This window comes from Aspergillus karnatakaensis (assembly GCF_047715665.1).
Source record: "Aspergillus karnatakaensis strain CBS 102800 unplaced genomic scaffold BJY04scaffold_5, whole genome shotgun sequence".
NCBI lineage: Eukaryota > Fungi > Ascomycota > Eurotiomycetes > Eurotiales > Aspergillaceae > Aspergillus > Aspergillus karnatakaensis.
In genome coordinates, this window is record NW_027395717.1 from 388,851 (window position 1) to 415,868 (window position 27,018).

At 50.8% G+C, this 27,018-nt stretch overlaps 10 protein-coding genes across 10 annotated transcripts; 8 read left to right on the forward strand and 2 right to left on the reverse strand.

Annotated features, from left to right (window-relative positions):
• Positions 1–20: 20 nt before the first annotated feature.
• BJY04DRAFT_214057 (MFS transporter) lies at positions 21–1,621 on the forward strand (the record flags this gene model as incomplete). The annotated part of the gene is made up of 2 exons (XM_073715103.1): positions 21–1,210; positions 1,276–1,621. The coding sequence occupies 2 exons, from the start codon at positions 21–23 to the stop codon at positions 1,619–1,621; spliced, it is 1,536 nt and encodes a 511-aa protein (XP_073575674.1).
• Positions 1,622–1,903: 282 nt separating this feature from the next.
• On the forward strand, positions 1,904–3,519 carry BJY04DRAFT_179359 (uncharacterized protein). The gene is made up of 3 exons (XM_073709890.1): positions 1,904–2,299; positions 2,351–2,744; positions 2,802–3,519. The coding sequence occupies exons 1-3, from the start codon at positions 1,969–1,971 to the stop codon at positions 3,496–3,498; spliced, it is 1,422 nt and encodes a 473-aa protein (XP_073575675.1). The 5' UTR covers positions 1,904–1,968; the 3' UTR covers positions 3,499–3,519.
• Positions 3,520–4,345: 826 nt separating this feature from the next.
• On the forward strand, positions 4,346–4,989 carry BJY04DRAFT_118969 (uncharacterized protein). Its single transcript, XM_073708294.1, has one exon. It carries the CDS (start codon positions 4,477–4,479, stop codon positions 4,807–4,809), a length of 333 nt encoding a protein of 110 aa, XP_073575676.1. The 5' UTR covers positions 4,346–4,476; the 3' UTR covers positions 4,810–4,989.
• A 2,766-nt stretch (positions 4,990–7,755) lies between these two features.
• BJY04DRAFT_214060 (uncharacterized protein) lies at positions 7,756–9,400 on the reverse strand (the record flags this gene model as incomplete). The annotated part of the gene is made up of 3 exons (XM_073715104.1): positions 7,756–9,083; positions 9,139–9,305; positions 9,363–9,400. The coding sequence occupies 3 exons, from the start codon at positions 9,398–9,400 to the stop codon at positions 7,756–7,758; spliced, it is 1,533 nt and encodes a 510-aa protein (XP_073575677.1).
• A 421-nt stretch (positions 9,401–9,821) lies between these two features.
• Positions 9,822–10,653, forward strand: BJY04DRAFT_119029 (mitochondrial 37S ribosomal protein uS8m). The gene has a single exon (XM_073708298.1). It carries the CDS (start codon positions 9,950–9,952, stop codon positions 10,460–10,462), a length of 513 nt encoding a protein of 170 aa, XP_073575678.1. The 5' UTR covers positions 9,822–9,949; the 3' UTR covers positions 10,463–10,653.
• Position 10,654: 1 nt separating this feature from the next.
• Positions 10,655–12,258, forward strand: BJY04DRAFT_118980 (uncharacterized protein). Its single transcript, XM_073708296.1, has 2 exons — positions 10,655–11,513; positions 11,596–12,258. Exons 1-2 carry the CDS (start codon positions 11,028–11,030, stop codon positions 12,154–12,156), a joined length of 1,047 nt encoding a protein of 348 aa, XP_073575679.1. The 5' UTR covers positions 10,655–11,027; the 3' UTR covers positions 12,157–12,258.
• Positions 12,259–14,290: 2,032 nt separating this feature from the next.
• On the forward strand, positions 14,291–15,537 carry BJY04DRAFT_214063 (uncharacterized protein; the record flags this gene model as incomplete). Its single annotated transcript, XM_073715105.1, has 3 exons — positions 14,291–14,382; positions 14,491–14,559; positions 14,622–15,537. 3 exons carry the CDS (start codon positions 14,291–14,293, stop codon positions 15,535–15,537), a joined length of 1,077 nt encoding a protein of 358 aa, XP_073575680.1.
• Positions 15,538–17,204: 1,667 nt separating this feature from the next.
• bna4 (kynurenine 3-monooxygenase) lies at positions 17,205–19,168 on the reverse strand. Its single transcript, XM_073708297.1, has 3 exons — positions 18,931–19,168; positions 18,523–18,737; positions 17,205–18,470 (listed from the first exon to the last, which is right to left on the reverse strand). The coding sequence occupies exons 1-3, from the start codon at positions 19,052–19,054 to the stop codon at positions 17,280–17,282; spliced, it is 1,530 nt and encodes a 509-aa protein (XP_073575681.1). The 5' UTR covers positions 19,055–19,168; the 3' UTR covers positions 17,205–17,279.
• A 276-nt stretch (positions 19,169–19,444) lies between these two features.
• Positions 19,445–20,971, forward strand: BJY04DRAFT_179372 (methionine aminopeptidase MAP1). The gene is made up of 4 exons (XM_073709891.1): positions 19,445–19,639; positions 19,708–19,735; positions 19,790–20,106; positions 20,165–20,971. The coding sequence occupies exons 1-4, from the start codon at positions 19,499–19,501 to the stop codon at positions 20,834–20,836; spliced, it is 1,158 nt and encodes a 385-aa protein (XP_073575682.1). The 5' UTR covers positions 19,445–19,498; the 3' UTR covers positions 20,837–20,971.
• A 230-nt stretch (positions 20,972–21,201) lies between these two features.
• BJY04DRAFT_205151 (EF hand domain protein) lies at positions 21,202–26,855 on the forward strand (the record flags this gene model as incomplete). The annotated part of the gene is made up of 10 exons (XM_073713563.1): positions 21,202–21,417; positions 21,475–21,732; positions 21,794–21,938; positions 21,988–22,021; positions 22,079–22,752; positions 22,807–23,108; positions 23,643–24,292; positions 24,323–25,236; positions 25,297–25,353; positions 25,471–26,855. The coding sequence occupies 10 exons, from the start codon at positions 21,202–21,204 to the stop codon at positions 26,853–26,855; spliced, it is 4,635 nt and encodes a 1,544-aa protein (XP_073575683.1).
• Between the last annotated feature and the right edge of the window lie 163 nt (positions 26,856–27,018).

Below are 27,018 nucleotides of genomic sequence, written 5' to 3' on the forward strand. Positions count from 1 at the left end.
TTCAATCCTCGTTAGTCTGAATGGCCTTGAACGAGCACCAAGAGCGACAAGCTCGCCACGACTCTTACCAGCAAGCACCCGAAGGCCTCAAGGAATGGCTCTTTATCGCAGTTCTCTGTTCAACCCAGCTATTTGTTCAAGGCGCTCTTGGGTACATCCTCATTCCTTTACATATCGTTGGAGAAACCTTTGGTCAAGGCCCGGATGAAGCAACTCGAATGGTTTGGCATGTGGGCGGTTATAGCCTGACCGTGGGCACATTCATTCTCATTGCGGGAAAGCTCGGAGACATCTACGGGTCCAAACGCATGCTGATACTTGGATGGGCCTGGTTTGGAGTATGGTCTATCATTGGCGGTTGCAGCGCATTTACCCGTTCGCCAATCTTCTTTGATACTGCTCGAGCATTGCAGGGAGTAGGACCGGCGTTTCTGCTTCCAAATGCGCTGGCTATAGCCGGGAGAACTTATCCTCCTGGGAAGAAGAAGAATAGGATCTTTGCTGCGATTGCTATGGCTGCACCCTTGGGCTGCGCTATCGGTGGCAGTATTGGGGCAGCTTTTGCCGAGTATGTGTGGTGGCCGTGGGTGATGTGGGTGTATAGCATAGGATGCTTCATCCTCGGCGGTATCGCGCTTTGGGTGGTTCCATCAGACTCTCATCTGAGCACACCGACCAACGGCGCATCATTTGACCATATCGGATCATTTTTAGGTGTCACTGGCCTGCTGCTGCTCAACATCTCTTGGAATCAAGCTCCGATCGACGGATGGCCGACGCCCTATGTGTACACTCTTCTGATTGTGGGCTTTCTCGTCCTCGGTTTGTTTGTCCTCCAGGAAAGGCGTGCAACAGACCCGATCTTGGATGTGTCGATACTCAATCGACATGTTGCAGCAGTTTTGGTCACGACCGGGCTCGGCTGGAGTAGCTTCGGTGTCTGGTTTTATTACCTGTTTCAATTCATTCAACATGCGGACATTCGAGATGTTTCTCCCTTGGAGTCAGCAGCACAATTCGTGCCCGGAGCTATCTCCGGTATTCTTGCTGCGCTCGCGACCCCTTACCTTATGGGCGTTGTCTCTAGTGGCTGGTTGATGGTCATCGCCTGTGTTTCTTTCCTTGTCGGATGCCTTTTGATGAGCACAGCGCCGGTGGAGCAGTCGTACTGGCTGAACACCTTTTGGTCATTTGTCGTCACAGCCTGGGGGTAAGCCTTAATATATAAACCTGCACATTGAGTACGAGTCGACTAATCTGCCCTCTCACTAAAAGGATGGATATCTCGTTCCCCGCATCCGCCACTATCCTCAGCGACGCAGTGCCGATCAAACATCAAGGAGCTTCGGCGTCGCTTGTGAATACGGTCATCAATTATTCTATTGCTATTGGGCTTGGAGTTGCGGGAACGGTAGAAGCTGAAGTGGTCCAGAGTGGAGGGGATATTTTGAACGGGTATAGAAGCGCTCTCTGGACGTCTGTCGGATTGTCTGCGCTAGCGTTTGGAATTGCCTTCGTTTATGCTCTCTGCACAGAATGCCCAGGCATCCAACGATTACGAAACAAATATAGTCTGCGGAGGACAAGGGGCGAATCTTGGGGGTTGACCAGTGTTGTGTAGACTAATTGTCTAGCAACAGGTGGGGTAGAACAAGGGACTCTACTACAATCCGAAGAGCGGCTAATGCAGAAAGATATATAGCCACTATAAGCGCTGTTACTATAATAGTAAAGGTCAGACTCAAAAGAGTTTATCGAGAAGGTCTTCCCCTTTTAGCAGCTGAAATGTGATAAATGCCCGTGATTTGGTGGAAGGGTGATGTAACCATTTTGGAATAACCGGAAGGTCGAGGCTTCAAGGCTCGCTTCGGGTTCCTATCTCCGAACCTCCAACCTCCATTGCCACCAACCTCATCAGTTCCCTCATCGGCCCCAATCGCAAGCTGCGCGGGATGCATCACACGCGCCATGGCCCTTACAAGTCAAGATCAACCTGAACAATGGGTCTTCATAACCACATCCCCGGCGCACCAGCGACCCACAAAAGCACAGCGATCCCAGGCGCGACAGCGAGTCATGCGCGAGATCGGTGCATCTCGTCGTAAAGAGCATGAGAAAGCTTGTGACGGAGCTGTATCGACGCTTAAAAATGCATCATTGGATTCTTCGAGCGACGTAAATCTCGCTTGGAACGGTTCCCATAGATCACGAACCGCCGTAGCATTGTCAGCGTATGCGCCGTCTTTTGAGGTGTATCCTATCACTCTTGATGACGACTCGCGATGGCTACTCCAGCATAGTATGGCACTCATTTCCATACACAACTAGCCCCCTACTAATGCTGTGATAGTGTTCTCGGGTGCTATTCCTAGCCAATCTCGAGTTTACTTAGAACGTTGGTATCCGTTGTGCATCACTAATGCTGCTGCGTTCCACCAAATGCTGGCTACATACGCTACGCATGTCTCGCTCGCAGGGCATAACCATAGCCTTAATGAGCTTATACTCACAAATCACACTAAAGCCCTTGCTGGAGTTAGGAGCTACTTGGACTCCCAACCTATCATAGACAAATATGCATTATATGGTGCAGTAAGCGCTGTTACTGCATTAGCTTGTTATTCCCACCTTTCAATGGATGTCCTATCATGGCAATTGCACACAGCAGCTCTTTGTCAGCTCGTCAATGGGCTGGGTTTTGGACTTGCTAATTTAGATGCAATGGTGAAAAGCTTGATACAATGGTAAGTCTCATGGCCAGTGTATGAGGGTTCCTCCGGTTTATCTAACTGACACTATAGGGTTGAATCAATCGGTTCCTATGCCTTCGATATCGCTCCTACATTAGGTGATCCTCAATCAGGCGCGCTTCAATATCGCCGGTCCCTTGACGAGCTTCTCCCTCCGTCCTTGAGTTCTCTCACCTTCCATAAATCCTTGATTTCAGCTTACCAAGCCTTACGACAAATCAATACCCAATTATACTCAAGAACCTCAATTCTTGGTACATCTACATGGGACAATCAAGCTGAAATAAATCAATTAACATACCCTCTCATCTACGAACTCCTATCCTTAAACCAGGCGACGCACAACCTCTCACCTCTGTCCTGCTGCCTACGCTACGCGGCACTGCTATACCTGGCTGAGTTTCGCCGAAAGACTGGCGTATGCCCCGTGGTCACAGACTTACATATACAAGGGCTTCGTTATTCATTAGAAACTGTGAAGCAAGGCTCGCCTAGTCCAGAGTTGAAGGCCTGGTTGTTGACAGTCGGTGCCATGGAAGCGAACTTTTTGCCGGACAAGCAATACTTTTACAACCGACTGTCTTGCACACTTTGGGATCTCCAGGTTGACTCTGTGCTGCATTGGAAGCAATATCTAGAAGAGACAGTCTGGCTTGGTGGGTTATTTGATGAGAAGTTGTATTCGATATGGAATGCTGTTGTTCATAAAGGACCAGATTACTTAAATGTCGAGGCAGGTACTAAATAGAGCTTAAGATTTTAATTGATGGGAGCAAGCAAGAGCAGATAAACGCTGGCTAACAGCCCGGTGCCCATGTGCAGTAACTGGCTATGTATGAGAAAGAGCAACCAACCACAAGGACCATGGCTGAGAGCAAAGTCACTTCCTTCCTTACTTGAGGTCCTTCCTTTCTTCCGACCACTCCCAACGCTGAGCATCACACAAGATAGTTCAGTTCTCTGTCTTTTCTTCTATCTTCAGTGCTAGCTCTGTTGCGTCTGATTGTCTATAGGACTCTTCAGTTGTGTCAACATGGATGCCCAGACGGACCCCAAGCAGTGCTTTTCTGCGATGCTGGCAACAGCCACCATCATCAACACCATTCTTCGCAACATCAATACCCTGGAAGATCCAAAGGAAATTGCAAAGGCTGCATGGCTTCTTCTCACTCATGTCGAGGTCGCTCAAAATCAGTATTATCAGCTGAATCGTCTGGCAATGTCAGAGGACTCGCCTCACAAGTTGTCCAAGCCGGAGCTACTACCTAAAGAACTTCAACAGAAGCTCGGACTAGATAGCGTCCTGCTGAAACCTGCCACCAGGGAAGTCAATACCGTGAAAGAAGAGTTCAAGAAGATAGATTCGGAGAACCTAGACCGAATGAGAAACAAGCAGCAAGCTATGGTAAGTCATCTGTTAGTCGGGTATTCCATGGTTGGAACTAACTCTAAGGTGTTCTTATAGGAGGAGAATCCTACCAAGGCAGCAGTGCCTGAAGTCCTCAGCAAAAAGGGAGAGAGGATGGGTGTCCACACTTTGGTGCTTGCGGCGATGACACAGCATGCACTCACCTGTCCGACTGTCGCGGGAAAGATATAGTTGGTCACCCCGGATTGCTTTATCAGGTCAGCACCTGCCAACGGGAAAACAACAGGGAAAACAGAGAAGTAGCGATTGATGCAAGTGTGCTGTTTACGTCTTACGAGCATAATGTTCTGAGTGACCATGGCGCTGTCAAGGGTTAGGAAGGGTGGTGCTACGGATAATAAACCCCTTTATAAGTGGCGGCGTGCTAAGAAAAGCAAGTCAAAGTGGTCAAAAGTCCACCATAGGGATGATTCTGAGAGTGATAGGGGCGAGACTATAGCTTTAGGGGGCCCTGGGCTGGACCAATGCGCGGAGATTATTGGATTGTGTGAAGGATGTTGCAGGCGTGTTAGAGAGATGAAGCCGAGGATCCGCCCCCTGAATTTGTGCCTCAGGCTGTATCTCCACCTGCTCGGTGTTGCTGGCGTCGCGCCCTCTCCTTTCTCGCTCCCCGTCATAATGATTGACTGACTCTATCCATTCCATTATCCTTCTAGAGCCTTCGTCTATCATGTCTGCTGGGTCTGGCCTTTTTCACTTGGTCGCCCAACTCCATTATTGACCTGCTGTTTCTCTCCTTGCCTCTGTTTGTTTACAATCGCCACTGTTTATATCCCGTTCCTCCCCCGCTTTCAGTTCCGTCAGACCAGCGTGTCCTAGCTGTTCGCGACACTGTGTGATTTGACCTCCTGCTACTCCTCACAACCGTTGAAGCGAAAGCGATACCACCACCGCCACTACAGGCGTATCTTCCAGCTACCAAGGCCAGTTGCGGCCTTGCTCATCCCTGACTACCCGCGGATCGCTCATCGCCAAAGCCTACCTCGTCAGCATGGCCGACAAAGGTGCTCACCCGGGCGTGAAGAGCCTCCTTGCCAGATTTGAGAATAACCAACAAAACACTACCTCCCCGCCTCCACGAGATCGATCCCCTGCCGGCTCGGACAGTCTGTCGAAGGTGCGCGCAAGCTTCATTGCTGTCGAGGGAGGATCTCCGGCCAGTCCCGTTCTGGGGTTGCGGCGGATCAGTCCACAGAGCGGAAGCCCTCCTACACCAACTAGAATCAAGAGCTTTAGCTCTGAAGACCTGGACGGTAGCGTCAAAAGCAATGAGTCCTCCGCCCAGCCGACAAACGGCCTTGCCAGCCCGCTAAAAGTGGCCGAGCCCGAAAAGAAAGAGATTTTCTCTGATACTGAGAGTAAAGGAAAGCAGAAGGCGGAGGATACAACAGCGAACAAGGAAAATCAACCAGTTCCAAAACCTACCACGACAGCTCTAGGCCTGTTGACTGCGAAACCAACCAAGACTGTCTCGAAAAGGCCATCGAACGCTCACATCGGAAAGACTGTTTCCACAAATAAACCCGCCGCACAAGCCCCGACCTCAAAACAGACACAACCACGTACTGCGACTTCTACCTCCAAGCCCGACAGCGAGAAGACATCTAGACCAACCCGCACCGCCAAGGCATCGACGATCACAAGCGCAAAGAATGAGCCTGCGAAGGCTCCGGCTCATAAACCTAGTCGGGCGTCTCTAGCAACAACTAACAAGGCTGCGACACGGACTTCTCGTGCTACTACACCCGCACGTGAGGTAACTAGATCGGCTCCTCGCGCCAGCGATGTCCGATCATCATCGACAGCGAGACCGACTCGAGTACCCCCATCTTCGACAACTTCCTCCTTGTCATCTGCAGCTAAGTTGAGTGCAACGAGTGGCGCTACTTCGACGCTGTCACGCAAGCCCTCTAGCTTGAAGAATGCGACCACTGGAACTCGCTCGCGCGCTATCACCCCAACTACATCAAGCGTACGCAAGCAGACCTCACGTACTTCCCCCGGGCAGTCGGGGAGCGAGAGATCGCACTCGCGCGCGAGTACCACCAAACCGGTTGATGAGGGATTCTTGGCTAGGATGATGCGTCCTACAGCGAGCTCGGCCAACAAGGCACATGAGAAGCTGGAAGTCAAGAGCCCTCCTCGAACTAAAGCCACTCGCGCGCCGCGCAGAGTTCCTTCAAGGCTCGACAATCGACAAACCCCGCTCGCTCAAGAGAAAGCCGTACCTGAAATTTCATCTGAGCAAGAGGAGCGCTCTGAGAACGTGATACCTGAAGCTCAGCCCGAGGAAGATCATTCCGAACCGGCGCAAAACATTGCAGAACAACCCGCACTCGATTCCGTAGAGCCTCGGGCTCAGACGCCGGAACACATTGTTGGTGTGGAGGAACCAGTTAAAGAAGCTGCCGTTGAAGTCCCTCTAGAATCTGCTGCTGAGCCTACTAACGTCGGCCCCGAGATCACGGAGTCTGTGACAGAGCAACCCGCTGTTGAGCCAGTTGTTGGGTCTTCGTCTGGAGAGCCAGTTGAGCCAGTTGAATTCGCAGGAGCTTCCGTGGAATCTCCCACCGAAAGCCCTGAGCAGGATTTGGCCCAATCTGAGCACATCGTTGATGAAACCGTCAAGTCCGCGGGTGACAACCTTGAAACTACCGCGGCAGTGGAGTCAGACGTGTCTGAGACACCCGCTGTTTCACAGAACACAAACTCCGAAATTGCCAGTGACGGCCCGCTTGAAACGGAAGAGAAGCCTGAGACAGAACAGAAACCAGCCGAGGTTGACCTTGATCTTAGCGAGCTAACACTCGAGGACAAGAATGGCTCTGCCTAAGTCATTCCTACGCTCTATTCCAAACTTCATCATTAGCATTTTGATTCTTTTACACCCTATACCCTTCTCCGGGTCGAGATACCACCTTTTGTCTTGCCCTACTTTGTTGTCTTCGTCTTGCTACATATCTTTGGGATAATTGGGCTACCACACAGCGCAGTGATTGCTGCTGTTACGCTCTCTTGGTTGTACCTCATTTAGTGGTGTTTGAGATCTCTCATTTTTAGCGTTCACACTGCATCTTGCATCAACCTTGTCTAGGCTGTCTAGGAGTTGTTTCATTTATCTTCATCTTCCCGATCTTATTTCTTCAAACTTGCCCACACCTGTTCGACTTACATTCTTGTGATTATACTTGTGACATGGATTTGTTCTTTATTAGCTGGCTTTTAACTATCAACTTCTTCGGTTTGTGATTCGGGATAAATCTAGCTCTATTACTGTGCCGGGCCAGGGCTAGAGATTGCTTGTTGGGGTTGAAGCTTTTCTTCTCATCTTCTACCTACTTCAAATTATTGATTAGCCTCCTGCTCCTCAATAGCATTGCATAAGACTAATATACTCTGTCAATGTGAGAGCTCCTTTGATCCATTACACATGCACTGAGAACATCTTAAAGAAATTCAGGTTACTATATCCATAACCATAGCCATGATATTTAACCTACTCCGGTAAATACAGTAAGGAAATTGAACAAGGAGTTCTCGTACACCAACATCCGGCATACCGCATATTCCGGCCAACTAAAGCTTCTTCTCCAACTTCTTCAAAAACCGATTCACCCCGCTCTCTACCCGCGCTGCCTTATCCTCTAGCTTCCGCGGCCTCTGCCCTTGACTCTGGGTAGCTAATTTGGCGTGGTCTTGGAGGTGCGAGCCGGCCTCTGCTTCCGTGGGCCTGTACATCTGGTTGTGGATGTCGTATTCGGAGGAGGACTGGGAGTGCTGTTTGGGGGCTTGATCGTAGGAGTAGTTTGAGTAGCCGCCTATGGAGGGGACTTGGGTGCCGTAGAAACTGGGTGGTTGTTGTTGTTGTTGCTGTTGTTGTTGGATTTGCTGCGATTGTTGGGGCTGGTGTTGGAATTGCGGTTGGTGCTGGGGCTGAGGGGTGCCGTAGAGGTGTGCGGTGGGGTTGGCTGCGTTAGGCCCCGGTGTTCCGGTCAGGTAGCCTGGTGGGTAGGAGGGGACGGGTGGGCTTTGAAGTTGAGACTGTGCTTGGGGCTGAGGTGGGTAGGAGGGGATGTTGTTGACTGGGGGGCTTTGGATGGATGATTGTGAGTGCGGGGAGAAAGATAGTCCGGCGCTCGGGGGTGGAGAGGCGTAGGCTCCTGGGAGGGAGTAAGGACTGGTTTGGGGTGGGGAGGCAATGTAGCCTCCTACCGGGGGTTGAGTAGGGTTGTTGTAGGGGACGCCGTGGTCTGCTGCTATAGCTGCGGCGAGGCCCGTTCCGTCTGCCGCGTCTGGGGGCGGGGGTGTTTTCTCGCGGTGCTTGATTGGTTCTGGCGCCGCAGGAGCAGCAGGGTTATATGGTAATGGTGTGAATTGGGCAGAGTCTCTCTTCTGCTCTGCTGAAAGAGGGCTGATTGAGGATGTGTGTTGATGCGTTGGGGTTGGACCGCCTAGAGGTGGTGGAGGGGGCAGGCCGACGGGTGCAGGGCTGATGACCGACGCTTGCGATTGAGAATTGCGGGTTTGGCCATTTTGGTAAGCAGGGTCTGTGATGGCAACATTTTCCAGTTGTTGCACGATCGTACTTGTCGTGTTGACCTCAGGAGGAGCAGGATAAGGGTTGCGGTCGGTTTCTACCTGTGCGCGAGGTAGATATTGTTCAATCAAGTCCAAGAACTGATCCGCATCGCCTTGAGTCCAGAAGTATATATCTAGGGTATGAAGACGCTGGAGATGGTTTTCGCCGCGCGGGTCGCTTATGGGTAATTGCCATTCGTATGGGTTTGCGCTACCCGGTGGAGGAGGATATGCATATCCTCCTTGTGATTGTGTTTGACCATCAACGGTAATTGTGCATAGGGATGGGAATCTGGTGGAATGGCGCAAGTGGACCTTATCAAGAGCTGATGCGGGGTCAGACTTGGTTCGAGCAGGGGATGATCAAGGCCGAGTGCTTACCTCCGTTGAATGCATCCTGCTCAGGAGTCCCAGGGTTATTTGCTACTTCAATCCTGGTTTTCTGCTGAGATGCATTGTGGTAGAGGTATAGATAGGAACTCTTATCGAACCGATGAAGGAGGGGCTTCGGGGTTGGCGTTGTAAAATAATAATGGATATCGGCAAAGCTACACTTATCTTAGACTATGCAATCCGGAGATTCTGCGGGGTAATGAGGAACTTACAGAGTCAAAACTCGCTCCTCTCCTGGAAGCGGAGGCATATTAAGCGGTTAGTATTGTGTTGATTCTCAATGATAGGGGCGCATCGAAGGATATGTGGAAAATTATAGGGAGCGAGGGGATGGGAGCAGGCAGCGAGATGATTTATAGCTTAAAGCAAAGCCACATACCAAGCTACTACTGGGCCGTGCGATGCAAGCTGAACAAGGCCGGCGGCAAAGAGGGCGCTTAGAACCCGGCGATGATTCGACGATGCCGTGATACTAGATCTTGTTGATGCCTGGTTCATGCCGGTTTGATGCCTGAGGCTGCATGACCCTTTAGGCTCCGGCATTTTGTTGCTCCGAAAATTTCATTCGAGCTCCGCGGGCCAGCAGCTACAATAGTCAATAATAGTTATCGTTTGCTTGCGCTTCAGAGTGTTGGGACCACTTGAACCCGTTCTTTGCCAATTCTGCACAGGTGAATACTCTCCGCGTTCCCAGCCCCGGTGGTATCCTAACTGATTGCTTGGTCGCTCAAATTCCAAGACCGCAACTGCTACTCCTTCGAGGCCCGCCTGGGTCATTTGCGCTGAACCACCATTCACCATGTCGCTCGTCAACCTAGCTCACGTCTGCTCGCATTTGAACAATGCCACTAAGGCTCGACTTGGCTTTACCTCGATCCCGAACTCGAACCTACACCTGAGGCTCTGCCTCGCCCTCCAGAAAGATGGTTTCATTTCCTCCGTTGTACGCGGCGGCCCCGAACCTCCTGCTATGCATAACCTCCTCGGCATCCCGACTATTGACCCCGAAACGCACAGCCTGGAACCGTTGACACAATCTAACGTCGCTTCAAGGCGGCTTTGGTTGGGCTTGAAGTATTGGCAGAGTCAGCCCGTTCTCTCCAAAGTCACTATGATCAGCAAGCCCACGAGACGGATTACGGTCGATGTTGCCGGTTTGCGAGAAATTATTCGTGGTGAGAAGAGCAATTACATTGAAGGTCTGCGATCTCCTGGAGAAAGTCTCTACCTATCAACCGATCAAGGCATCAAGGAAGCGCGGGAGTGTGTTGAGAAGAAGCTCGGAGGGCTTGTCCTGGTCCGCGTTCTGTGATGAGCGGAGGGATAGATTACTGTATCGTTGAGATATCCGATTTGGTGGGAGTTGTACGATGTGCTTGCATTATATCCGGAGTTTGGTTAGTCGCAACTTCTCATTTGTCCTGGTTTACAACTGTTGGGATAAACAATTACCGTGTATATTAACCTAGGTAACTTCATGTACTATTTCTTAACCTTCTGTTCTCCCCTTGTTGTGTACCTCTATTGAATGGGTCGAACAGTGAACTGAGGGGAGCCTTGGCCCTGCCTGGTTGAGAGGTCGGGTGATGGATTGCCCTCTCTCCACCTCCCTTCGCGTTTCAACTTTCATCACTTCAACAACTCCGTGATTGAATGCATTGACCATTTTCAATCACATCTTCAATGCTTCATCTATTGATTCATCAAAGGAAAGAATTGTCATACCTTGAGATTAGTCAAATTTGGCAAATCTACGGATAGACTGGTCCTGGTGAGCTCGGTAGGTAACCGGGGTGCCCAAGTACGCCACTGCGTTCTGTATCCAGGTACCGGCAGTCTTAGCGGATCGCTCTGCATACTCCAGCTAACTTACTGCCATGGCTGGGTACTCGACATCGTTCAGAAGCGTCGTCATCTCCGGTGGAAGTGACTTTGTTGGCGCGGCCACGGCCAGAGCATTCGCACAGAGCCACCCAGAATGTACCATTACTATTATCGACTTGCAGCGGCCAGGCCCAATGCACGCTGTACCGACCAATGCCTCTTTCATTCAGGTTGATATAACGAACGCCGACGAAGTGAGAAAAGCGCTCGAGCAGGCGCGACCGGATGCGGTAATTCACACTGCAGGGATTGTTCCAGGCCTTGCTGAGCGCTTTGGAAGGAGAATTGAGAAACACGTATGGCGGGTCAATGTCGAAGGTACGAGGAATATGCTTGAGGCAGCAAAAGCAAGTGGAGCAAATATCTTTGTCTACACAAGTACCTGCTGCGTGGTGACTGACGACTTGGGAATGCCTTGGCCTAACGTTGATGAGCGCTGGCCCGTACCCCATACTTCTCTCATATATGGAGAATCCAAGGTTTGCAGCCCCTGATATCTGTCGTGTTCTCATTTGTGGGTACTTTTTAAAGTTACTGACAAAGTTACTGGTCAATTGCTAGGCTGCGGCTGAGGCTTTGGTGCTCCAAAGTTCGAGCATTGCGATGCCCACTTGTGCTCTTCGACCTTCCGTCCTTTGTGGACCTGGAGACTACCAATTAGTCCCCGCAATTCATGCATGCATCGCAAAGGGGGAAACGCCGTTTGTCATCGGTGCTGGGCTCAACCTATGGGATGTTACGTATGTCACAAATGTTGCAGATGCCCATGTCCCAGCTGCAGAAAACTTGATGTCGTCGAGGACGGCCGCGGGAGAAGCGTTCTTCATTCAGAACAATGAGCCCATCACTTTCAGGGACTTTTGCCTCGCGATATGGGCCCATTTTGGTCATATTCCGCCATTTGAGCTCCACATTCCTGAACGGTTAGCATACATTGCTGGACTTGTCTCTGAGGTATCGACATGGGTCTTCGGTAAGACGACAACCTTGAGCCGCGGCAGCGTCAAAGACGCATGCGCTGTCCGTTATGCGAACGGTGAAAAAGCAAGACGGATCTTGGGGTATGAAGCACGTGTGGGGATTGAAGATGGGATCCGAATGAGCTGTGAGGTAAGTTTGTGATGGAACTACATGCGTTCATATAGCTGGTTTTTTGACATCCGAGTTTAGGACTATGCCCTACGTCTGGGGATCCTGTTACCGTCTTCGACGCAGCAAGAGGAGAGGTGAATGGGCCTTCTAACGTTTTCCGCGCCCTCCTGATCATCTAGAGGGCATCTTTGAGAATCTCTAACCGGCAAAAATGGGAACGCTATGCCAGAATGAATGCTAGTCATGTTCGAGTATCGATCTTATCCAAGACAAGTCTCTCCAGTCACCAGTGTCAGGCGTTATTGCCGCATTACTACAGCTATTCCTTCGCATGAGCACTTTATCAATTGCCCTCGCTTGCGCCTCGTTCATTTTGTTCCTCCTTGGCACGGCTCTTCTGATCCTGACCCTGAACTCCAAGATCTCGGGTTTGTGAGAAATGGGGCCGCTGAACCATGTAACGTCAGGGCTGATATCCCCAGATGCGAAGGATGTGGTCGAGATCGTCGATTGGACAAATTTTCCTGCATTCCGTATTTGCAGTGACTCGAGCCACCCTTACAATGCCACTTGAAGCAGCTTTCGAGGCAGATGTTGGGTCAGCGAGTCGGGTTCAAGTTTGGGCAACAACATATGCAGTGATATGTCTGCCCAACACTCCAGAAGGGTCGGGATCCCAGCAGACTATGAAGATCCCATGATCCCCACACTCCATCCCCCAACCTTAGGCGGCTGTTTGTTCCGAATTTGCTACTCATGATAGTCCAACTGGCCTTTCTGGCGTCCCTCGTTCCCGTGTCTCACGGGACATCCACTCGCGTTTGAGAAGTATCATGTAAAACTTGAAAGGTTGGATGACTATGAGTCAAAATTTGAGAAGGCCGATTGAATCCATTGAATCCATCCCTCCTGTAGCCGACGTCGTGGACGTTGACAACACCAAACGTGGAAAACAGTCGAATCACACCCACAGAATCTTCGTCTCCTGGCTGCCAGGGATACCTAGCTCAAGAACAGGCCATCGCATTTTGGAGGCAATAAAAGGAAAAAGGAAAAAAAAAAAAAACAGTGGAGAGGATTTCGACGACGGATACCGGTCCTACCTTGAGGGAAGAGGCTGCAAATGATTTGCTGACTTCCTTGAGGGCTCTTTGCTGTCACTTTGGCGATACCCAATCGCCTCCAACTTGGTCAGCCATCTCATCCCGCTCTTAGCTGTGGGTGACAGGGTATGCTCGGAATTGGGCGAGTTAATCCAGATCGAAACAGAATATTCAAGATTAATGTGACCTTGGGCCGGTTTGGATCCCTCTGGGGCCAAGGCTCTGAGATTGAGAGGTCGCTGTCGCGCCTAGCGGATGCATGCGCCCTGCCATCAACTGTCATTGCTGCCCAAAACCCTAACTGTCCACCTCATTTGATATGCAAATCTCTCTCATTTGAGGATAGGATCAGCTTACCAAAGGTGGCCACGTTCTTCCTGTGGGGACTAAATCTTGGAGTCTCCTTCAGGCTCATCCATGTCAAAGGGCTCTTAGTGGCTGTTGCACCTACCCACCTGATGAATACGGACTCACGGAGACGACAAAAAGTCTAGCCTCGGAGATCTACTTAGTGCTTTAGCTCTTGCGATGATTGCTCGATCGCCATCGTCATCTTATCGTGACCGCCGCTCTGCTCAGACTTCTATTGTTCCCACCCTGTCAATCCACTCAGCTGTGGAGATTCAGCCTGGGCTCCGCTGTCCACCGTGTACTCCTGCGTCCCTCATTCTTGGATTTTGATGCCCGGCTCATTCCTCGCACGAATAGGGAAGATTCTCCAACCTATCCCGGTCACTGGTTACGACTAACGGCGCCTCATATCCTCATGCTTCGTGGGTCCAAGGAACGAGAGCTTATCTGCCGCCTCGAGTCCTCGAATCTGGTGCTCGTGCCCTGGACTTTTTACATATATGTCTCACAGCCGTACAGACGCATTGAATTCTTCCGTTCTTGATACACCCAATACAGCCAAGGCGCCTTCCAATAGATTTCATGAGACTACGAATCTGATTTAACCCCCCTCTTTCCATTGACTATTTGTTATACTTTTTTTCTCTCTCAAGATCTCCTCTATGTACTTTCACTCCATGCCCCTCGTCCTCCATCCTCCGATGTCAGCAATGTCTTCGTACTTCTCTGGTACAAGCGCAGGCAGCGGCAGCTCATACACACACTCGCTGAGCACTGACTCAGATACGTGGTCCCGCCAGAGGTTAGCTTTAACAAACATCTTTTTTCTTCTCCCCCGTTCCCTCATATCTTTCATTACATTGATTTTCTCTCCCTTTAACCTGGAATCTGAGAAACTCACCTTTAGCAGTGCCATGCTCCCCCGCCAACCACCAATATACGGGACTTCTGCGGAAGCGCCGATAATCTATCAGCCAAGGTAACCTATTTTTCGTGCCACCTTTGAATAAGAGGAATAATTATGCTAAACTCTTCCTGTAGCACAAAACCCTTCTCGCCTACACCACGGCCTGAACCTGGACCTATTAGCACTCAGATTGCATCGTCACGGCTGCCAAAGCTTTCATCACCAGGTTTTGACTTTTCATTCCCTCATGGCGCGATCCCGGTGTCTTCACCTGGGGCTATTGCTATGTCTCCCATGGCACCGCTGCCGCATCCCACGCCGGTCTACCGAGAGATGAACCACCCTGCTCGTCTTCCGGTCGACTCTCTCAGGCGAGACTACGATTTTGTCAAACCACCAGAGAATGCGGAATACCTCATCGAAAGAAAAGGTCGTCGTACCACAGACAAATACAAAGGAACCGTTCGGCATCACTCCCAAAGACGCCCGTCAAACCGTGACGAATTCGATGGACCTCATCAGTTTCTAGATCCGCCTTCACCGCACTTGGTCGCGGCGCAGGGACGAGATTTGCCCCATCTTCCTACTAATCTTGATGTTTCAGAGCAAGATCGAATCCTCACTTCGGTGAATGACCGGTTGTCACAATGCGCGTTTGACTTCGTCGCCAAGTACCGTTTCCCGATTCCGCTTGAGCCGGACAAGAGACAGGTGAGGGTCCCGTCGGACCGCGAATGGACTGAGTGGGTATACCTTCTGAGAAGATTAGCCACGAAGCGCCGCATTCCTGCGAGAGTGCTTTACAACGGCCAAATTAAACAATTAGTCACGGTGCTCGAGAATTCTCTGGAAATGAGACATGCTGCCAAGCACCAGTCGCGCCCTATTAAGGATGATCGAAATGTTCTCCAACTGATCTCGGCGGGAATCCAGGTGGCTAAGATCCTGAAGGATGCCAGTGCCATGGAGTATCTTGATCGTCTGTATCTTGACACCGAGAAACGCATTCAGGAACGGCGCAATCGCCGGGTCAAATTTGCCACACCTTGACTGGTGTCTCTCCATAAGCTTTGATGACAATCTCCGAGGAAAATGATGCCTCACCTGAAGGCAGGATACTACTCCCTTGGCTTCACCATTTGGATCCTTATACATACCTTTTTCCCTGGAATTTCCCGATCCCAGATTTTTTCAAGCACCCGCTTGCCTGGAAGGGGATTATATCCGGATTAATATGATGCCTCTGAGAAAATAAGCATTTGGTTACCCGACTCCCCTAAATCCAAGGAGACTCAATCCCGGACATTTCCTCTCAGGCCCTTATTATGGAAAACCTTTCCTGGAGTTGGTTCTGGTGAACGGACTCAGCCTGAGTTCCCCTAGCTGCTTTGGATTCTTCCTGGCCACTTTTGCTGAATGCTGTCCTCCGCTAACTACCTGCAATGATCTTACGAGTGTCGCAGTCCATACTACTTTTTGTGTACCAACCCCATTATCTCCGCTGGCCTCCGTCGTTCTGTTATCGCTAGATTCCTCTAGCACTTCTCCACTGTATGGATGGCTATCTACGTGTGTTGCTGTTTTATGCTTTATCTGGCTCGAGATAATAAGGGATAGGCGATCCTCTGTCTGTGTACTGTACGAACCGGAGGCCGGTATTGAAGAGTTTGGATACCCTATCTCGAGTCATGCTTGATGATATGCAATGAGTCTAATGTTTTCTCGTTTCTGACTTCGAGGGGTGCTGGAATTTCTTATGACCACACTATCATGGATTAATGTTTTTGTTTATACCTCTTTCTGTTCTCTTCTTCTATCTGCTGTCCTGTTGTTCTGCCAGTTGTAAGGCCGTGGCCGTTTGAATGGATCGATCCGCTCTCAACCCCGTGTCCATCCCCAGGTTACTAACCATCACCTACAGCCCAAGTAATGAGGACCCCGCTGCAAGCGCACAAAAGGCGAAGCCATGTTAGTACCACCCGAGTGAGTGAGCAGACGCTACTGCAAGGCCTCCGGCCACATGAGCCCGGCATACCTACCAGATTTACCTGCAGTCAAAGGTATGTGCCGATGAGTCCCCAACGAACCTAATCTACTACCAATCACCGGAGGATGAGTGGCTTTTGCTGTTGCTCTCCATTGGAATAGGCCTGGAATTAATTCCCTGGAATCCCCGACATGCAGGCGCAATGGCTCATGAATCACGGACTTGATTCTAGCACATCACTTCGCAGGGTGTATCTACCTCTCTGGATTGTACACGCACGCTGTCAGCCTGTTTAGCTTACTCTGCCTTTCCTGCATTCTCGGGTTCGAGGACCCATAGACTTGTGTCTTGCTCTGAATCGTGGTGCTATTTTCAGGTGTAAGTGTAATCTGCCTGAGCTGTAGTGTCTTCGGATTCGGGTAATTTAGGCTTACTACAGCAATATGCCAACCACGCACAGGGGGTTTAGAATAGTCTGCTGATGAAGGATGAAGAGATTCGAAGAGGTGGGTGGCTAATGGTAGCCTCTTATAAACTGCTGGTTTGTAGGATTACTCTATACCACCTGAAGTATCTAAGAAAGACAAGAAAGAGAAAGACGCGAGTAACAATGCAGAGAGGCAAAGCCCACAGCAAGATGAACGAAATCTATTGAGATCTTCTAAAAACAAAAACAGATCAAAAATCCGCTAAACTTTTTATCCTTTCGCTGTCGTTCTTCGTCTTTCGCTGTTTCGTATGATACCCTGTGTCACCCAGTATGTTCAGAGTTCCGAACCCGTCTTAAAACAATGTCATGTATAATCTATAGCCTGATTCGTGAAATCAGATCCCCTGACACGGCTTTTAGCCACGCAAACGAGTACCTAGGAGCCCTCTCGGGCTGCCTCCAGAGTAGAACACCAGCAACCGCCAGCGTCGTAACCAACGTCGATCCAAAGACAAGTCCTAGAATATTTCCCTGCCTCCGGTTCAGCTCAATAATCTTCGAGTACCGCTGATTACTGAAGCTGACGCGGGTATACTGCGTTTGCCAGCCCAACCCAGGTAGATAGTGGTAAAGTGCTTCCTCGATAGATTTTCGGAGTTTGTAGAGCGGGTCTTTGACGCCCGCGCGCATCTCAACGTAGTTCTGGCGCGAGAGGTCGTTGATCGCGTGTGCGTCTGCGGTGCGGGCGTCTGTGTATTCTTGGAAGGCTGTTTGGCGCGCGAGGGCTCGCAGGGCTGGGTCGTCGTGGTTACTTAGTGGGTATACACCGTGTTTGTCTAAGGCGTTGAAGAGGACTTGGATGTCTTCTAGACCGGCGTTTAGACCCTGGCCGTAGAAGGGGAGGACGGCGTGAGCGGCGTCGCCGACGATAACGACGCTGGAGGAGTAGTGGTGAGGCTTGCATTTTATGCTGATGAGGGGGAGGTGCGGATTTGTTGTGAAGGAGGTGTAGAGGTCGTCTGGGTGAATGAGGTTTGGTGAGACGCCGGGAAAATGTTCGTCGAAGAAGGCGAGGAGGTTTTCCTTTGATGAGCGTTCGAGGGTCGTAAAATGGATGGCTGGCGCGAAGAGGGTGCAGGTGAAGGATTTATCGACGGAAGGGAGGGCTATGAACATGAATTCATGACCAGGCCAGATGTGGAGGTGATCTGGGGAGATGAGGAAGTCGTTTGTTGGGGAGGGAGGAATACGGAATTCGCACCACAGCGTGTCGATGTATTCTTGCTGGTAGTCGACTCGGGCGAACTTCATCATGTGGTATCGTGAGGCTGAGTGGGCACCGTCGGCACCGATGAGGAAGTCAAAGTCGACTTCTATCTCAGGGACACGGCCTGATGAGCCGGGGGCTGGGGCTTCGCCGGGGAGTCGACGCTCGAACCAGGCTTTGTTTGCTTGGAAATCGGCGCCTGTTAGCTTGTGGTTGAAGAATAGTTTGATGTTGGGTGTTTGTTCCAGCTCATCGAGGAACACGTTGTTCAGCATGCCTCTGTCGGCAGAGTAGTTGTTCTGGACACTTTGTTAGCCTTGATTCGTGCAATATGATATGTTGAAGACAAACCCTGCCATGGACGTCGTAGGCCTGCGGTGCCTCCCACAGCTTGCCGTCATCTCTTCCGTGAATCATTCGCCCGTATAAGGGCACCACTTCCTGCAGGATCTTCTTGATAACATTCCGACGGTTTGATGCTTCTATTGCAGTAATGCCGCGGTAGGATAGAGAAAGGTTGATTGATTTGGTGAAGTTTAGAGGGACCGTGCCAGGTATTCTTAGGTCTGTACACAAGGCGCGTGTGAGTATCGATTGTTGGAGTATACACAAGTATGTGTACAATGAGGGTCCGTCCGAGTCATGCCGATATACAAACAAAAATTATAGTGCAATGGGGTGTTACAGAGGGGCATGACAATAGCATACGGTACGTAAGTGGGAAGAGAGTGTGCGAGCAACAGTGTAAGAAGAACTAACCTTCTCGTAGCTCGTATAGCTCAACATCGTCGCCTCTGGCAGCGGCATTGAGAGCTGCAAGACATCCGACTGGACCCGCGCCAACGATCACCACTTTTTGCTTGGGTGGGTTTGGAGTCGCCATTTCGGTTCTCCGGGGAAGGAGGGCCAGTCACACTTGTGTTCCACCTGTGTACAACCTTCCACTCTAGTGAATTGCTCTGCAGAATAGGTGATTTTCCGCTGTTGCACTGGAATGTTGAGAATCTTGAACCTTGCATGATGACCGGGGCATCCCTACGGAGGATCACCGGAGTCACGAGACCATAGCGATCTCGGAAAGAATTTCCTCTATCTTAGGCTTAGCGTTGCGACCCTGCCAAGAGATGTCATGTGTCTCTTATCGCACGCTAGTCTGTTCCTGGCGAGCGATAAGCAAGGGGACGCTAGCCAATTACAGGTTAGCCGCTTATTGCCCGCCACCCCAATTTTTCCGCTGGCGGCGGCGTTATCCCACTGCTCTTTATCAACATCCTGCCTTTCCATAAAACCGACAAGAGCTGTTTTAGCGAGAAAAGCAATCACAAACATGACTGCCGAAGTCGCATCCCCCAGAAAATGCCTTGGTTTTGAGTGCGCAAACGATGCTGGGTCGCTTCAATGCCCGACCTGTCTGAAGATGGGCCAGGATAGCTTCTTCTGCTCGCAAGACTGTTTCAAACGGAGCTGGGTAGGCGCTCGATATCATGCTTACTGCGCGCATACATCTTCTCTCTCATGCTAACCCTCGTCATGCAGAGCGAGCACAAGTCCATCCACAAAAAGAGTAATTTCCTCACCAACCTGTTTCCTCCGAAAGTAGTTTCTGAACCAGATCCAGCCACCGGCCACTTCAACCCTTTTCCTTCCTTTCAATACGCCGGATCTCTCAGACCTGTCTATCCGCTGTCCCCGATGCGAACCGTTCCCAAAACTATCCCTCACCCCGACTACGCTAAGGACGGCATTCCCCGTTCGGAGCAGAAACTTGTTGGCCGCCACAACATCACGATCTTAAATAAGCAGGAGCAAGAGGGCATGCGCAAAGTATGCCGACTTGCGCGTGAGGTCCTTGACATTGCTGCGCGAGCACTGAAACCTGGTGTGACCACCGATTATATCGATGAAGTTGTCCACAAGGCGTGTGTCGAACGCAACGTAAGTATTGAGAATTAACATACTGCGCGGAGGGACATGGAATACTGATATCACGTAGTCTTACCCATCTCCTTTGAACTACGTCCACTTCCCTAAGTCAGTTTGCACGTCCATCAACGAGACGATCTGTCACGGTATCCCCGATCAACGACCGCTCGAGGACGGCGATATTGTCAATATTGACGTCACATTATACCATGAAGGATTCCATGGAGACATCAATGAAACATACTACGTTGGAGATAAGGCCCGGGCGAACGCAGATGCTGTGCGGGTCGTGGAAACAGCACGCGAGTGCTTGGACAAGTCCATCGAGATTGTCAAGCCCGGAATGTTGTTCAGAGATCCTGGAAACGTTATCGAAAAGCACGCTAAGAGCCGGAACTGCAGTGTGGTTAAGACGTATTGCGGCCACGGTATCAATCAGTTGTTCCACTGTGCCCCGAACGTCCCTCACTATGCCAAAAACAAGGCAGTGGGAACCGCGAAGCCCGGGATGTGTTTCACGATTGAGCCTATGATCAACCAAGGAACGCATCGCGATCGCCTGTGGCCGGATGACTGGACTAGCACAACGGCCGACGGTCTGCTGTCCGCCCAGTTTGAGCATACTCTTTTGGTGACTGAAGATGGTGTCGAAGTTTTGACTGCACGTCTTCCGGACTCCCCTGGTGGACCTATCCCTATGCCAGGGACGGAAGAAACAACCGAAACGAAGACTGAGGCGTGATTACAAAGTGCATTTTGGATGGTCGACGACTATATGACCTTGCATGACTTGGACTACAATACCTAGATAACCTTTGTATATAGCTACTAGGTAGCAGTGGATAGCATTAGATAGCATTAATCTCAAACATAGCGCATCTACTCCGTACCTACTATTCAATAACCAGTGGACCCCGCTCTTCCGTATAGCCGCTACGCCAATCACATTCCGCTTTTTTACATCGAGCGGAGCGCTTATCAGCACGTGACTCAATCACATCTTTGGAGAGCAGCGTGGTGAAATACCTCCCTGACTCAGGTTAGCTTTTATCTGTTTCTTATTTCTGCGGCTGACGAAGATCCTTGTTGATTGAAGCTCAAGGTATAATGTCCCCAGAAAGGCCACATACCGAGACGTCGCCGTTGCTGGGCCCGCAAAGCAACGGCAATGCTTCTTACGCCGCTGTGGCCGCCGCTGGCGCTCAGCCGGCCCCAGCATCGCCAGAACAGAATGGCCCTGCAGCAGACGGTGCAGAGTCAGGCAAGCAGGGATCCGGAAATGGGCTGAATCTCAGATATGTTCTCCCGGCAATCTCACTTGGAGTAAGTCTATAGGTGCTTCCTGCATGCAGTACCTATGTTTCGTCTAACACTATCTAGGTCTTTCTATCTGCAGCCGACCAGACTATAATAATGGCCAGTTATGGAAAAATTGGTTCTGATTTGAATGCACTAAACTTGACAAGCTGGATTGCCACTTCCTACTTCCTGACCTTGACGTCTTTCCAACCGTTATATGGCAAGCTGAGTGATATTTTTGGACGAAAGGCGTGCTTGTTGTTCGCCTATGCCATCTTTGGGACGGGATGCTTGTTCTGTGGACTTGCGCAGAATATTAACCAGCTCATTGCTGCTCGTGTATGGAATTACCTTTACCCCCGTATTTGTAGTTGGATTCTTTACTGATGCTATCTCCTAGGTCTTTCAAGGCATTGGAGGTGGCGGGATGACTACGGTTGTTAGCATCCTTATGAGTGATATCGTTCCCTTGCGTGACAGAGGTGTCTGGCAAGGTATTATTAACATCATCTATGCGTCTGGCTCGGGCATTGGCGCACCTCTAGGTAGGTTCCTTCACTATGTTGAGCTTAGCTTTGATCTGACCTTCCACAGGTGGCATTCTATCGGACTACATCGGCTGGAGATGGTAAGCTGACAGGGCTATGGCTCATTGTCTTGTGATATTTTTCTAACTTGTGTGTAGGGCTTTTATTGGCCAATTTCCGCTGTGCATTCTCGCCTTCATCTCCGTGTCGGTCATGCTAGATCTGCCCGCGCCAGAAGACAGCCACTGGAAGACGAAGCTTCGCCGAATTGACTTCCCCGGAGCGATTGTACTGATTGGTGCTGTTCTTGGCTTCCTTGTTGGGTTCGACAGAGGTAGCAATGTCTCTTGGACGATGCCGTTAACGATCGTTTCGCTAAGCGTCTCGGCCTGCCTGTTCGTGCTGTTCGTGGTGGTTGAGATATACTATGCGACGGAGCCGTTTGCGCCAGGTCACATTATCTTCGACCGTGGCTTTGTTGCTGCTTATGGTTGCAATTTTTTCAGCTTCGCTGGTTGGCTGTCAGGCCTTTTCTACCTTCCGCTATACTTCCAAGCCGTCGACGGTGTTTCTGCTACGGAAGCTGGCTTGCGGCTCCTTCCCTGCATCTTCTGTGGCGTCTCCGGATCACTGTTTGCTGGGTTCGTTATGAAGTGGACTGGGAAGTACTACTGGTTAACATTCGCCGGTTACTCTTTGCTCACTTTTGGACATGTTGTGATCTTCCTCTTCTCCGGGGGCGTTACAGAGAGCTTGGTGCCAATGATTCTGGGGACGATTGCTTGTTCCTTCGGAAATGGCATTGGCGTTACAACGACCCTAATCAGCCTGAGTGAGCACTATTCTCCAACCTATGACTTGTTTTCTTGCTAACATGACTTGCTAGTCTCGAACGCAAAACCAGAGGATCAAGCTGTCGTAACCGCCTGTTCGTATCTCTTCCGGTCTCTAGGGTCTGTCATCGGCCTTGCGCTATCTTCTACTGTTGTCCAGCAGGTCCTGAGAGCGCAGTTGAGATTTGCTTTGCGCGACAGCAAGGATATTGACAAGATTGTTAGTGGAGTCCGACAGAGTCTTGACTTCATCAAAACCTTGGACCCAGAAGTTGCAACCATAGTTAGAGACTGCTATGGATGGGCCACAAATAAGGGATTCGCCTTTCTGATTGGCGTGGTGTTCTTTGCGTTCGTGAGCAGCATATTTATTCGCGAGCGAAGCCTGACACGGTAAAAAATGGTGTACGCAGTGATAACCGGGACAAAGGTCCTTGAAAATGTAAACCTTAGTATATAGACTTAGAAACCTCGATAGATATCAATGAGTTCATCTTGTTAGCATGTTGAGCCTCTTAAGTACTTAAAAGCCTCCGCGGAAGCGGCGATCACCATGATTTTCAATTCCGCCCTCGCTGAAGCATGTCATCTTCTTTCCTCCCAACAACCTACAACTTTTTCACCACTCGCATTTCTTTCAAGCGATTTCCTTTACTTTTTCGTCTAGGATTGCGTTCTACTTTCTACTGTAATCACAGACTTATAATGATTTCCGCTCGCTAGTTTTCATCCGATACCCACCATGGCAGACACGCAACCAAGGCTGACCTTTACTCGATACCGTCCGCTCTTCTACCTGCTCTCTGGAGTTGCAGCAGCATACGCGCTCGTCTACCTCCGAAACCACCTCTTCTCGTCACCGTCACAATCCTCTCTCCGTCGCCGAAAGGCTGTCCGCCGCAGAAGAAACGACACCGAAGCCGCCGCCCTACCAGCCGAAACACCATCCTCCAGAGCTATCGCCCACCTCGAGCTCCTAGAACGCCAGAACGGAGTCTACGGTACCTTCCGCATAGAAACCGAAGATGGCCGACGGGTCGAGAGCGGGCTACTCCCCTCGCTTCTTGCGACGCGAGATCAGCTCATGGAGGAAGTTGGTGTTCCCCAGGCTCACGCCGAGCGGATGCGCGAGATGATGGAGGACACGTTCTTAGAGTCATTTTTCGCGCTGGACTTTCCGTCGACGCATATCTTGGAAGTAGGGAGTCAGGAGAGGGAATATCTGATGGAGCAGCTGCAAAGGCGTGGAATATCTCGATCTGGAATCGAGAGGGCGATTGCGCGGTTCAACGCGGATAACAACTACGGGGAGGAACTGCGGCGTCGGCGACAGAATGGGGAACGGGTCACGTTGTCGACTTCGACATTTCCGGACGAGACGCAGCCTGCGCAAGTCATGGATGGGGGCGAGACTGTTGTTGATGACCAGAGTGTTTTCTCATGGAGGGAGGGGAACAACGATGGTATGCAGGCAAGGGAAGGCCAGAACTTGCTGAACCTTCTCTATCATATTGCAGAAGATCAAGCGAGGAAGGATGGGTATATCCATCGTGGCGTTACCTGCAATAGCTGCGGAGCTATGCCTATACAAGGAATCCGTTACAGGTGCGCCAACTGCATCGATTATGATCTTTGTGAGACATGCGAGGCTATGCAGGTACATATCAAGACACACCTGTTCTACAAAGTCCGAATACCAGCGCCGTTCCTCGGGAACCCGAGACAGTCTCAGCCTGTATGGTATCCCGGAAAACCCTCAATGCTTCCGCGCTCCCTCCCGCGCTCGCTCGTGAAACGTTTGATGAAGGAGACTAGCTTTGAAGGAACCGAGTTGGAAGCGCTTTGGGACCAGTTTCGGTGCCTGGCGAACCGCGAGTGGCCGGAAGACCCCAATAAGCTGTTCATGGCAATTGACCGAAAAACATTTGATCGCTGCTTTGTTCCTAATACGTCCGTCCGCCCCCCGCCTCCAAGTTTGATTTATGATCGCATGTTTGCATTCTACGACACAAACAATGATGGCCTTATCGGATTCGAAGAATTCCTGAAAGGTCTTGCGAGCTTGAATAATAAGAGTAACGACGAGAGGTTGCGTCGCGTCTTCCGCGGATACGACATTGACGGAGACGGGTTCGTGGAGCGGAAAGACTTCCTTCGTATCTTCCGCGCGTACTATACCCTGAGTAGAGAGCTTACGAGAGACATGGTCGCTGGTATGGAAGATGATTTCCTCGAGGGTGGCGCACGCGATGTTGTACTTGGAAGTCAACCGATCAGCTCTGCTTTTCCTGGTAGCATCCCGTCAGGGGAAGCCTCAAGAACGGGCGAAGGAAAACGTGTTAATCACGACGGCGATATGGATATTGTCGACAGCGAGGGGATACTACGCACCGATGGTGCCGATACCGGTGATCGCCACTCTGTTGTTGGCGAAGCTGCTGTTCGACGCCAGTTTGGACGGACTCAGCCTCTTCTTCCCGTGAGTGTGCGCATAGGTACGGCTGGGTCTAGCGCTGCAGAAGCATCTTGGAGATGGAGGAGAGAAAGTGCCAGAGATGAGAACCAAGACGAGGCGGACGACCGTGATGACGTTTCAGACGGTTCATCAGGCGTCAGTGACCGCTGGCCGCCAGCGGAGCACGTTCAGGAACAGGATATCGTGAACGCGCTGGGGTCCTACGTGCCTCTACAGGATGTCACCGACCCAGATGATAGAGCCCGTATCGGGACAGCTGTGTATAATCGGATGTGCGATAGTGATGAAAGGCGGGTTGATTCTACTCGAAGGCAGGGAATCGATGAGCGATGGCGCCGAAGAGCATTTTATACCGATGAGGAGGATGGCGGAACAGCACCGGATGGCTACGAGACTGACTCTGATGTTGACGAAGACGATAAAGCTGATATACCAGAGCCAGAGTACGAGTCGCAGCCACCTTCGCCCCGCTCACGGTCATCTTCAAAGGTGCGCTTCCAGGATGACTTGACCGATGTTGATGACTACGAGGACGTGAGATCCAACCCATCAACATCCTCGCGCAGCATCCTAGTTGGGGAGAGATGGGGAGGGTTCGAAATACCCGAGGTTGAGAGAGACGTTGGTAAAGAGATCCTGTATCAAGTCACTCAACAAGGGTTCAACGAAATCCTCGACATCATTTTCAAGCCAAAGGAGGATCTGCTCATGGAATGTTACCGAACCCGCACTGAGCGCAAAATTTGGGCCCGCGAGATTGAGTTAGTCGAGCAGATGGAGGCTGGTGATGCGAGCCGCGAGGACGTGCAATCGAACGATGAGGATCTTGATGAGGCTCCAGAACTGGCTCGATACCAGGAGCGGCCCCTCGATGAGCTCCTCGAGCGGGCTGGTTATTCCGTGAATAACCCTGGTGTTGGAAATGGTGAGAACGGTTTTGTCCTGGTGCCACCATCAAGACTTCCTCTCGAGATTAACGATACCGACACAGACGACAATGACAGTGTCCGACCAACTCATCTTGCCCACCCGGAAGCAGACGCCTTGGAAACATCCCCCCCTCATTCACTTGTTGAACCACAAGACAACCTTGTTCTGTCACCAACGCCACACCATCACCCTATTTCAGATGATGTTCCGTCTAACCTAGACCTCGACAATGACACCGATTCGTCCTCCGACTACGACCCTACCCTCCCACACCACCGTCCAAATGATGACTCCATCCTCCCCATCCTCTCATCCCCAACAACCTCCCGCCCCCCAACCCTACTACTCCCCACAAACATAACAACACCAGCTGCACTTCCCGCACCCCCAATTCTCTCCCCTACTTCCCAAATCGCCAACCCCCTCTCCACACCACCCAAGCGCTCACCTTCACCAGTCCAACACCAACTCCTTCCAGCATCTCCAATCCCGACCCGCCATCAAGGGCCTACAACTCCCCCACCTGCAACAACGCTTTCTCGCTGGGCATATCTAAACCGCGTGGAAGCAGAAGCAAAGGAGCGGGGTGGTGCAGGTGCCAAATTAAGCTTTGAGGAATTCTCAAGGCGCATGGCCGCGGATCGTGGACGCAGGCTGGCGTTTGTGGCAAGTTGGATCGAGATGGCTAGTTTCTGAACCCATGCTGGAAATGATATAACGGAAAAGCGCGAATGTGCTTATGTACTATACTCAAAAAAACAAGGGTGGGAATGATGATGAGCCAGCGAATTGTACAATGCAACAATTGTTGATGACACACTTTTATGATCTGATCTTCAACCTATATCATATCATGATC

Bases quoted from the DNA above. Each gene is read 5' to 3' on its own strand.
- BJY04DRAFT_179372 (XM_073709891.1), top strand. From the start codon at position 19,499: ATGACTGCCGAAGTCGCATCCCCCAGAAAATGCCTTGGTTTTGAGTGC. The intron at 19,736-19,789 runs GTAATTTCCTCA...AACCAGATCCAG, and splicing joins CAAGTCCATCCACAAAAAGA to CCACCGGCCACTTCAACCCT. The intron at 20,107-20,164 runs GTAAGTATTGAG...GATATCACGTAG, and splicing joins AGGCGTGTGTCGAACGCAAC to TCTTACCCATCTCCTTTGAA.
- BJY04DRAFT_179359 (XM_073709890.1), top strand. From the start codon at position 1,969: ATGGCCCTTACAAGTCAAGATCAACCTGAACAATGGGTCTTCATAACC. The intron at 2,300-2,350 runs GTATGGCACTCA...ATGCTGTGATAG, and splicing joins GCGATGGCTACTCCAGCATA to TGTTCTCGGGTGCTATTCCT. The intron at 2,745-2,801 runs GTAAGTCTCATG...CTGACACTATAG, and splicing joins GTGAAAAGCTTGATACAATG to GGTTGAATCAATCGGTTCCT.
- BJY04DRAFT_119029 (XM_073708298.1), top strand. From the start codon at position 9,950: ATGTCGCTCGTCAACCTAGCTCACGTCTGCTCGCATTTGAACAATGCC.
- BJY04DRAFT_118969 (XM_073708294.1), top strand. From the start codon at position 4,477: ATGGCGCTGTCAAGGGTTAGGAAGGGTGGTGCTACGGATAATAAACCC.
- BJY04DRAFT_118980 (XM_073708296.1), top strand. From the start codon at position 11,028: ATGGCTGGGTACTCGACATCGTTCAGAAGCGTCGTCATCTCCGGTGGA. The intron at 11,514-11,595 runs GTTTGCAGCCCC...GTCAATTGCTAG, and splicing joins TCATATATGGAGAATCCAAG to GCTGCGGCTGAGGCTTTGGT.
- bna4 (XM_073708297.1), bottom strand. From the start codon at position 19,054: ATGGCGACTCCAAACCCACCCAAGCAAAAAGTGGTGATCGTTGGCGCG. The intron at 18,738-18,930 runs GTTAGTTCTTCT...CCTTGTGTACAG, and splicing joins GCTATACGAGCTACGAGAAG to ACCTAAGAATACCTGGCACG. The intron at 18,471-18,522 runs GTTTGTCTTCAA...CAAAGTGTCCAG, and splicing joins CCTACGACGTCCATGGCAGG to AACAACTACTCTGCCGACAG.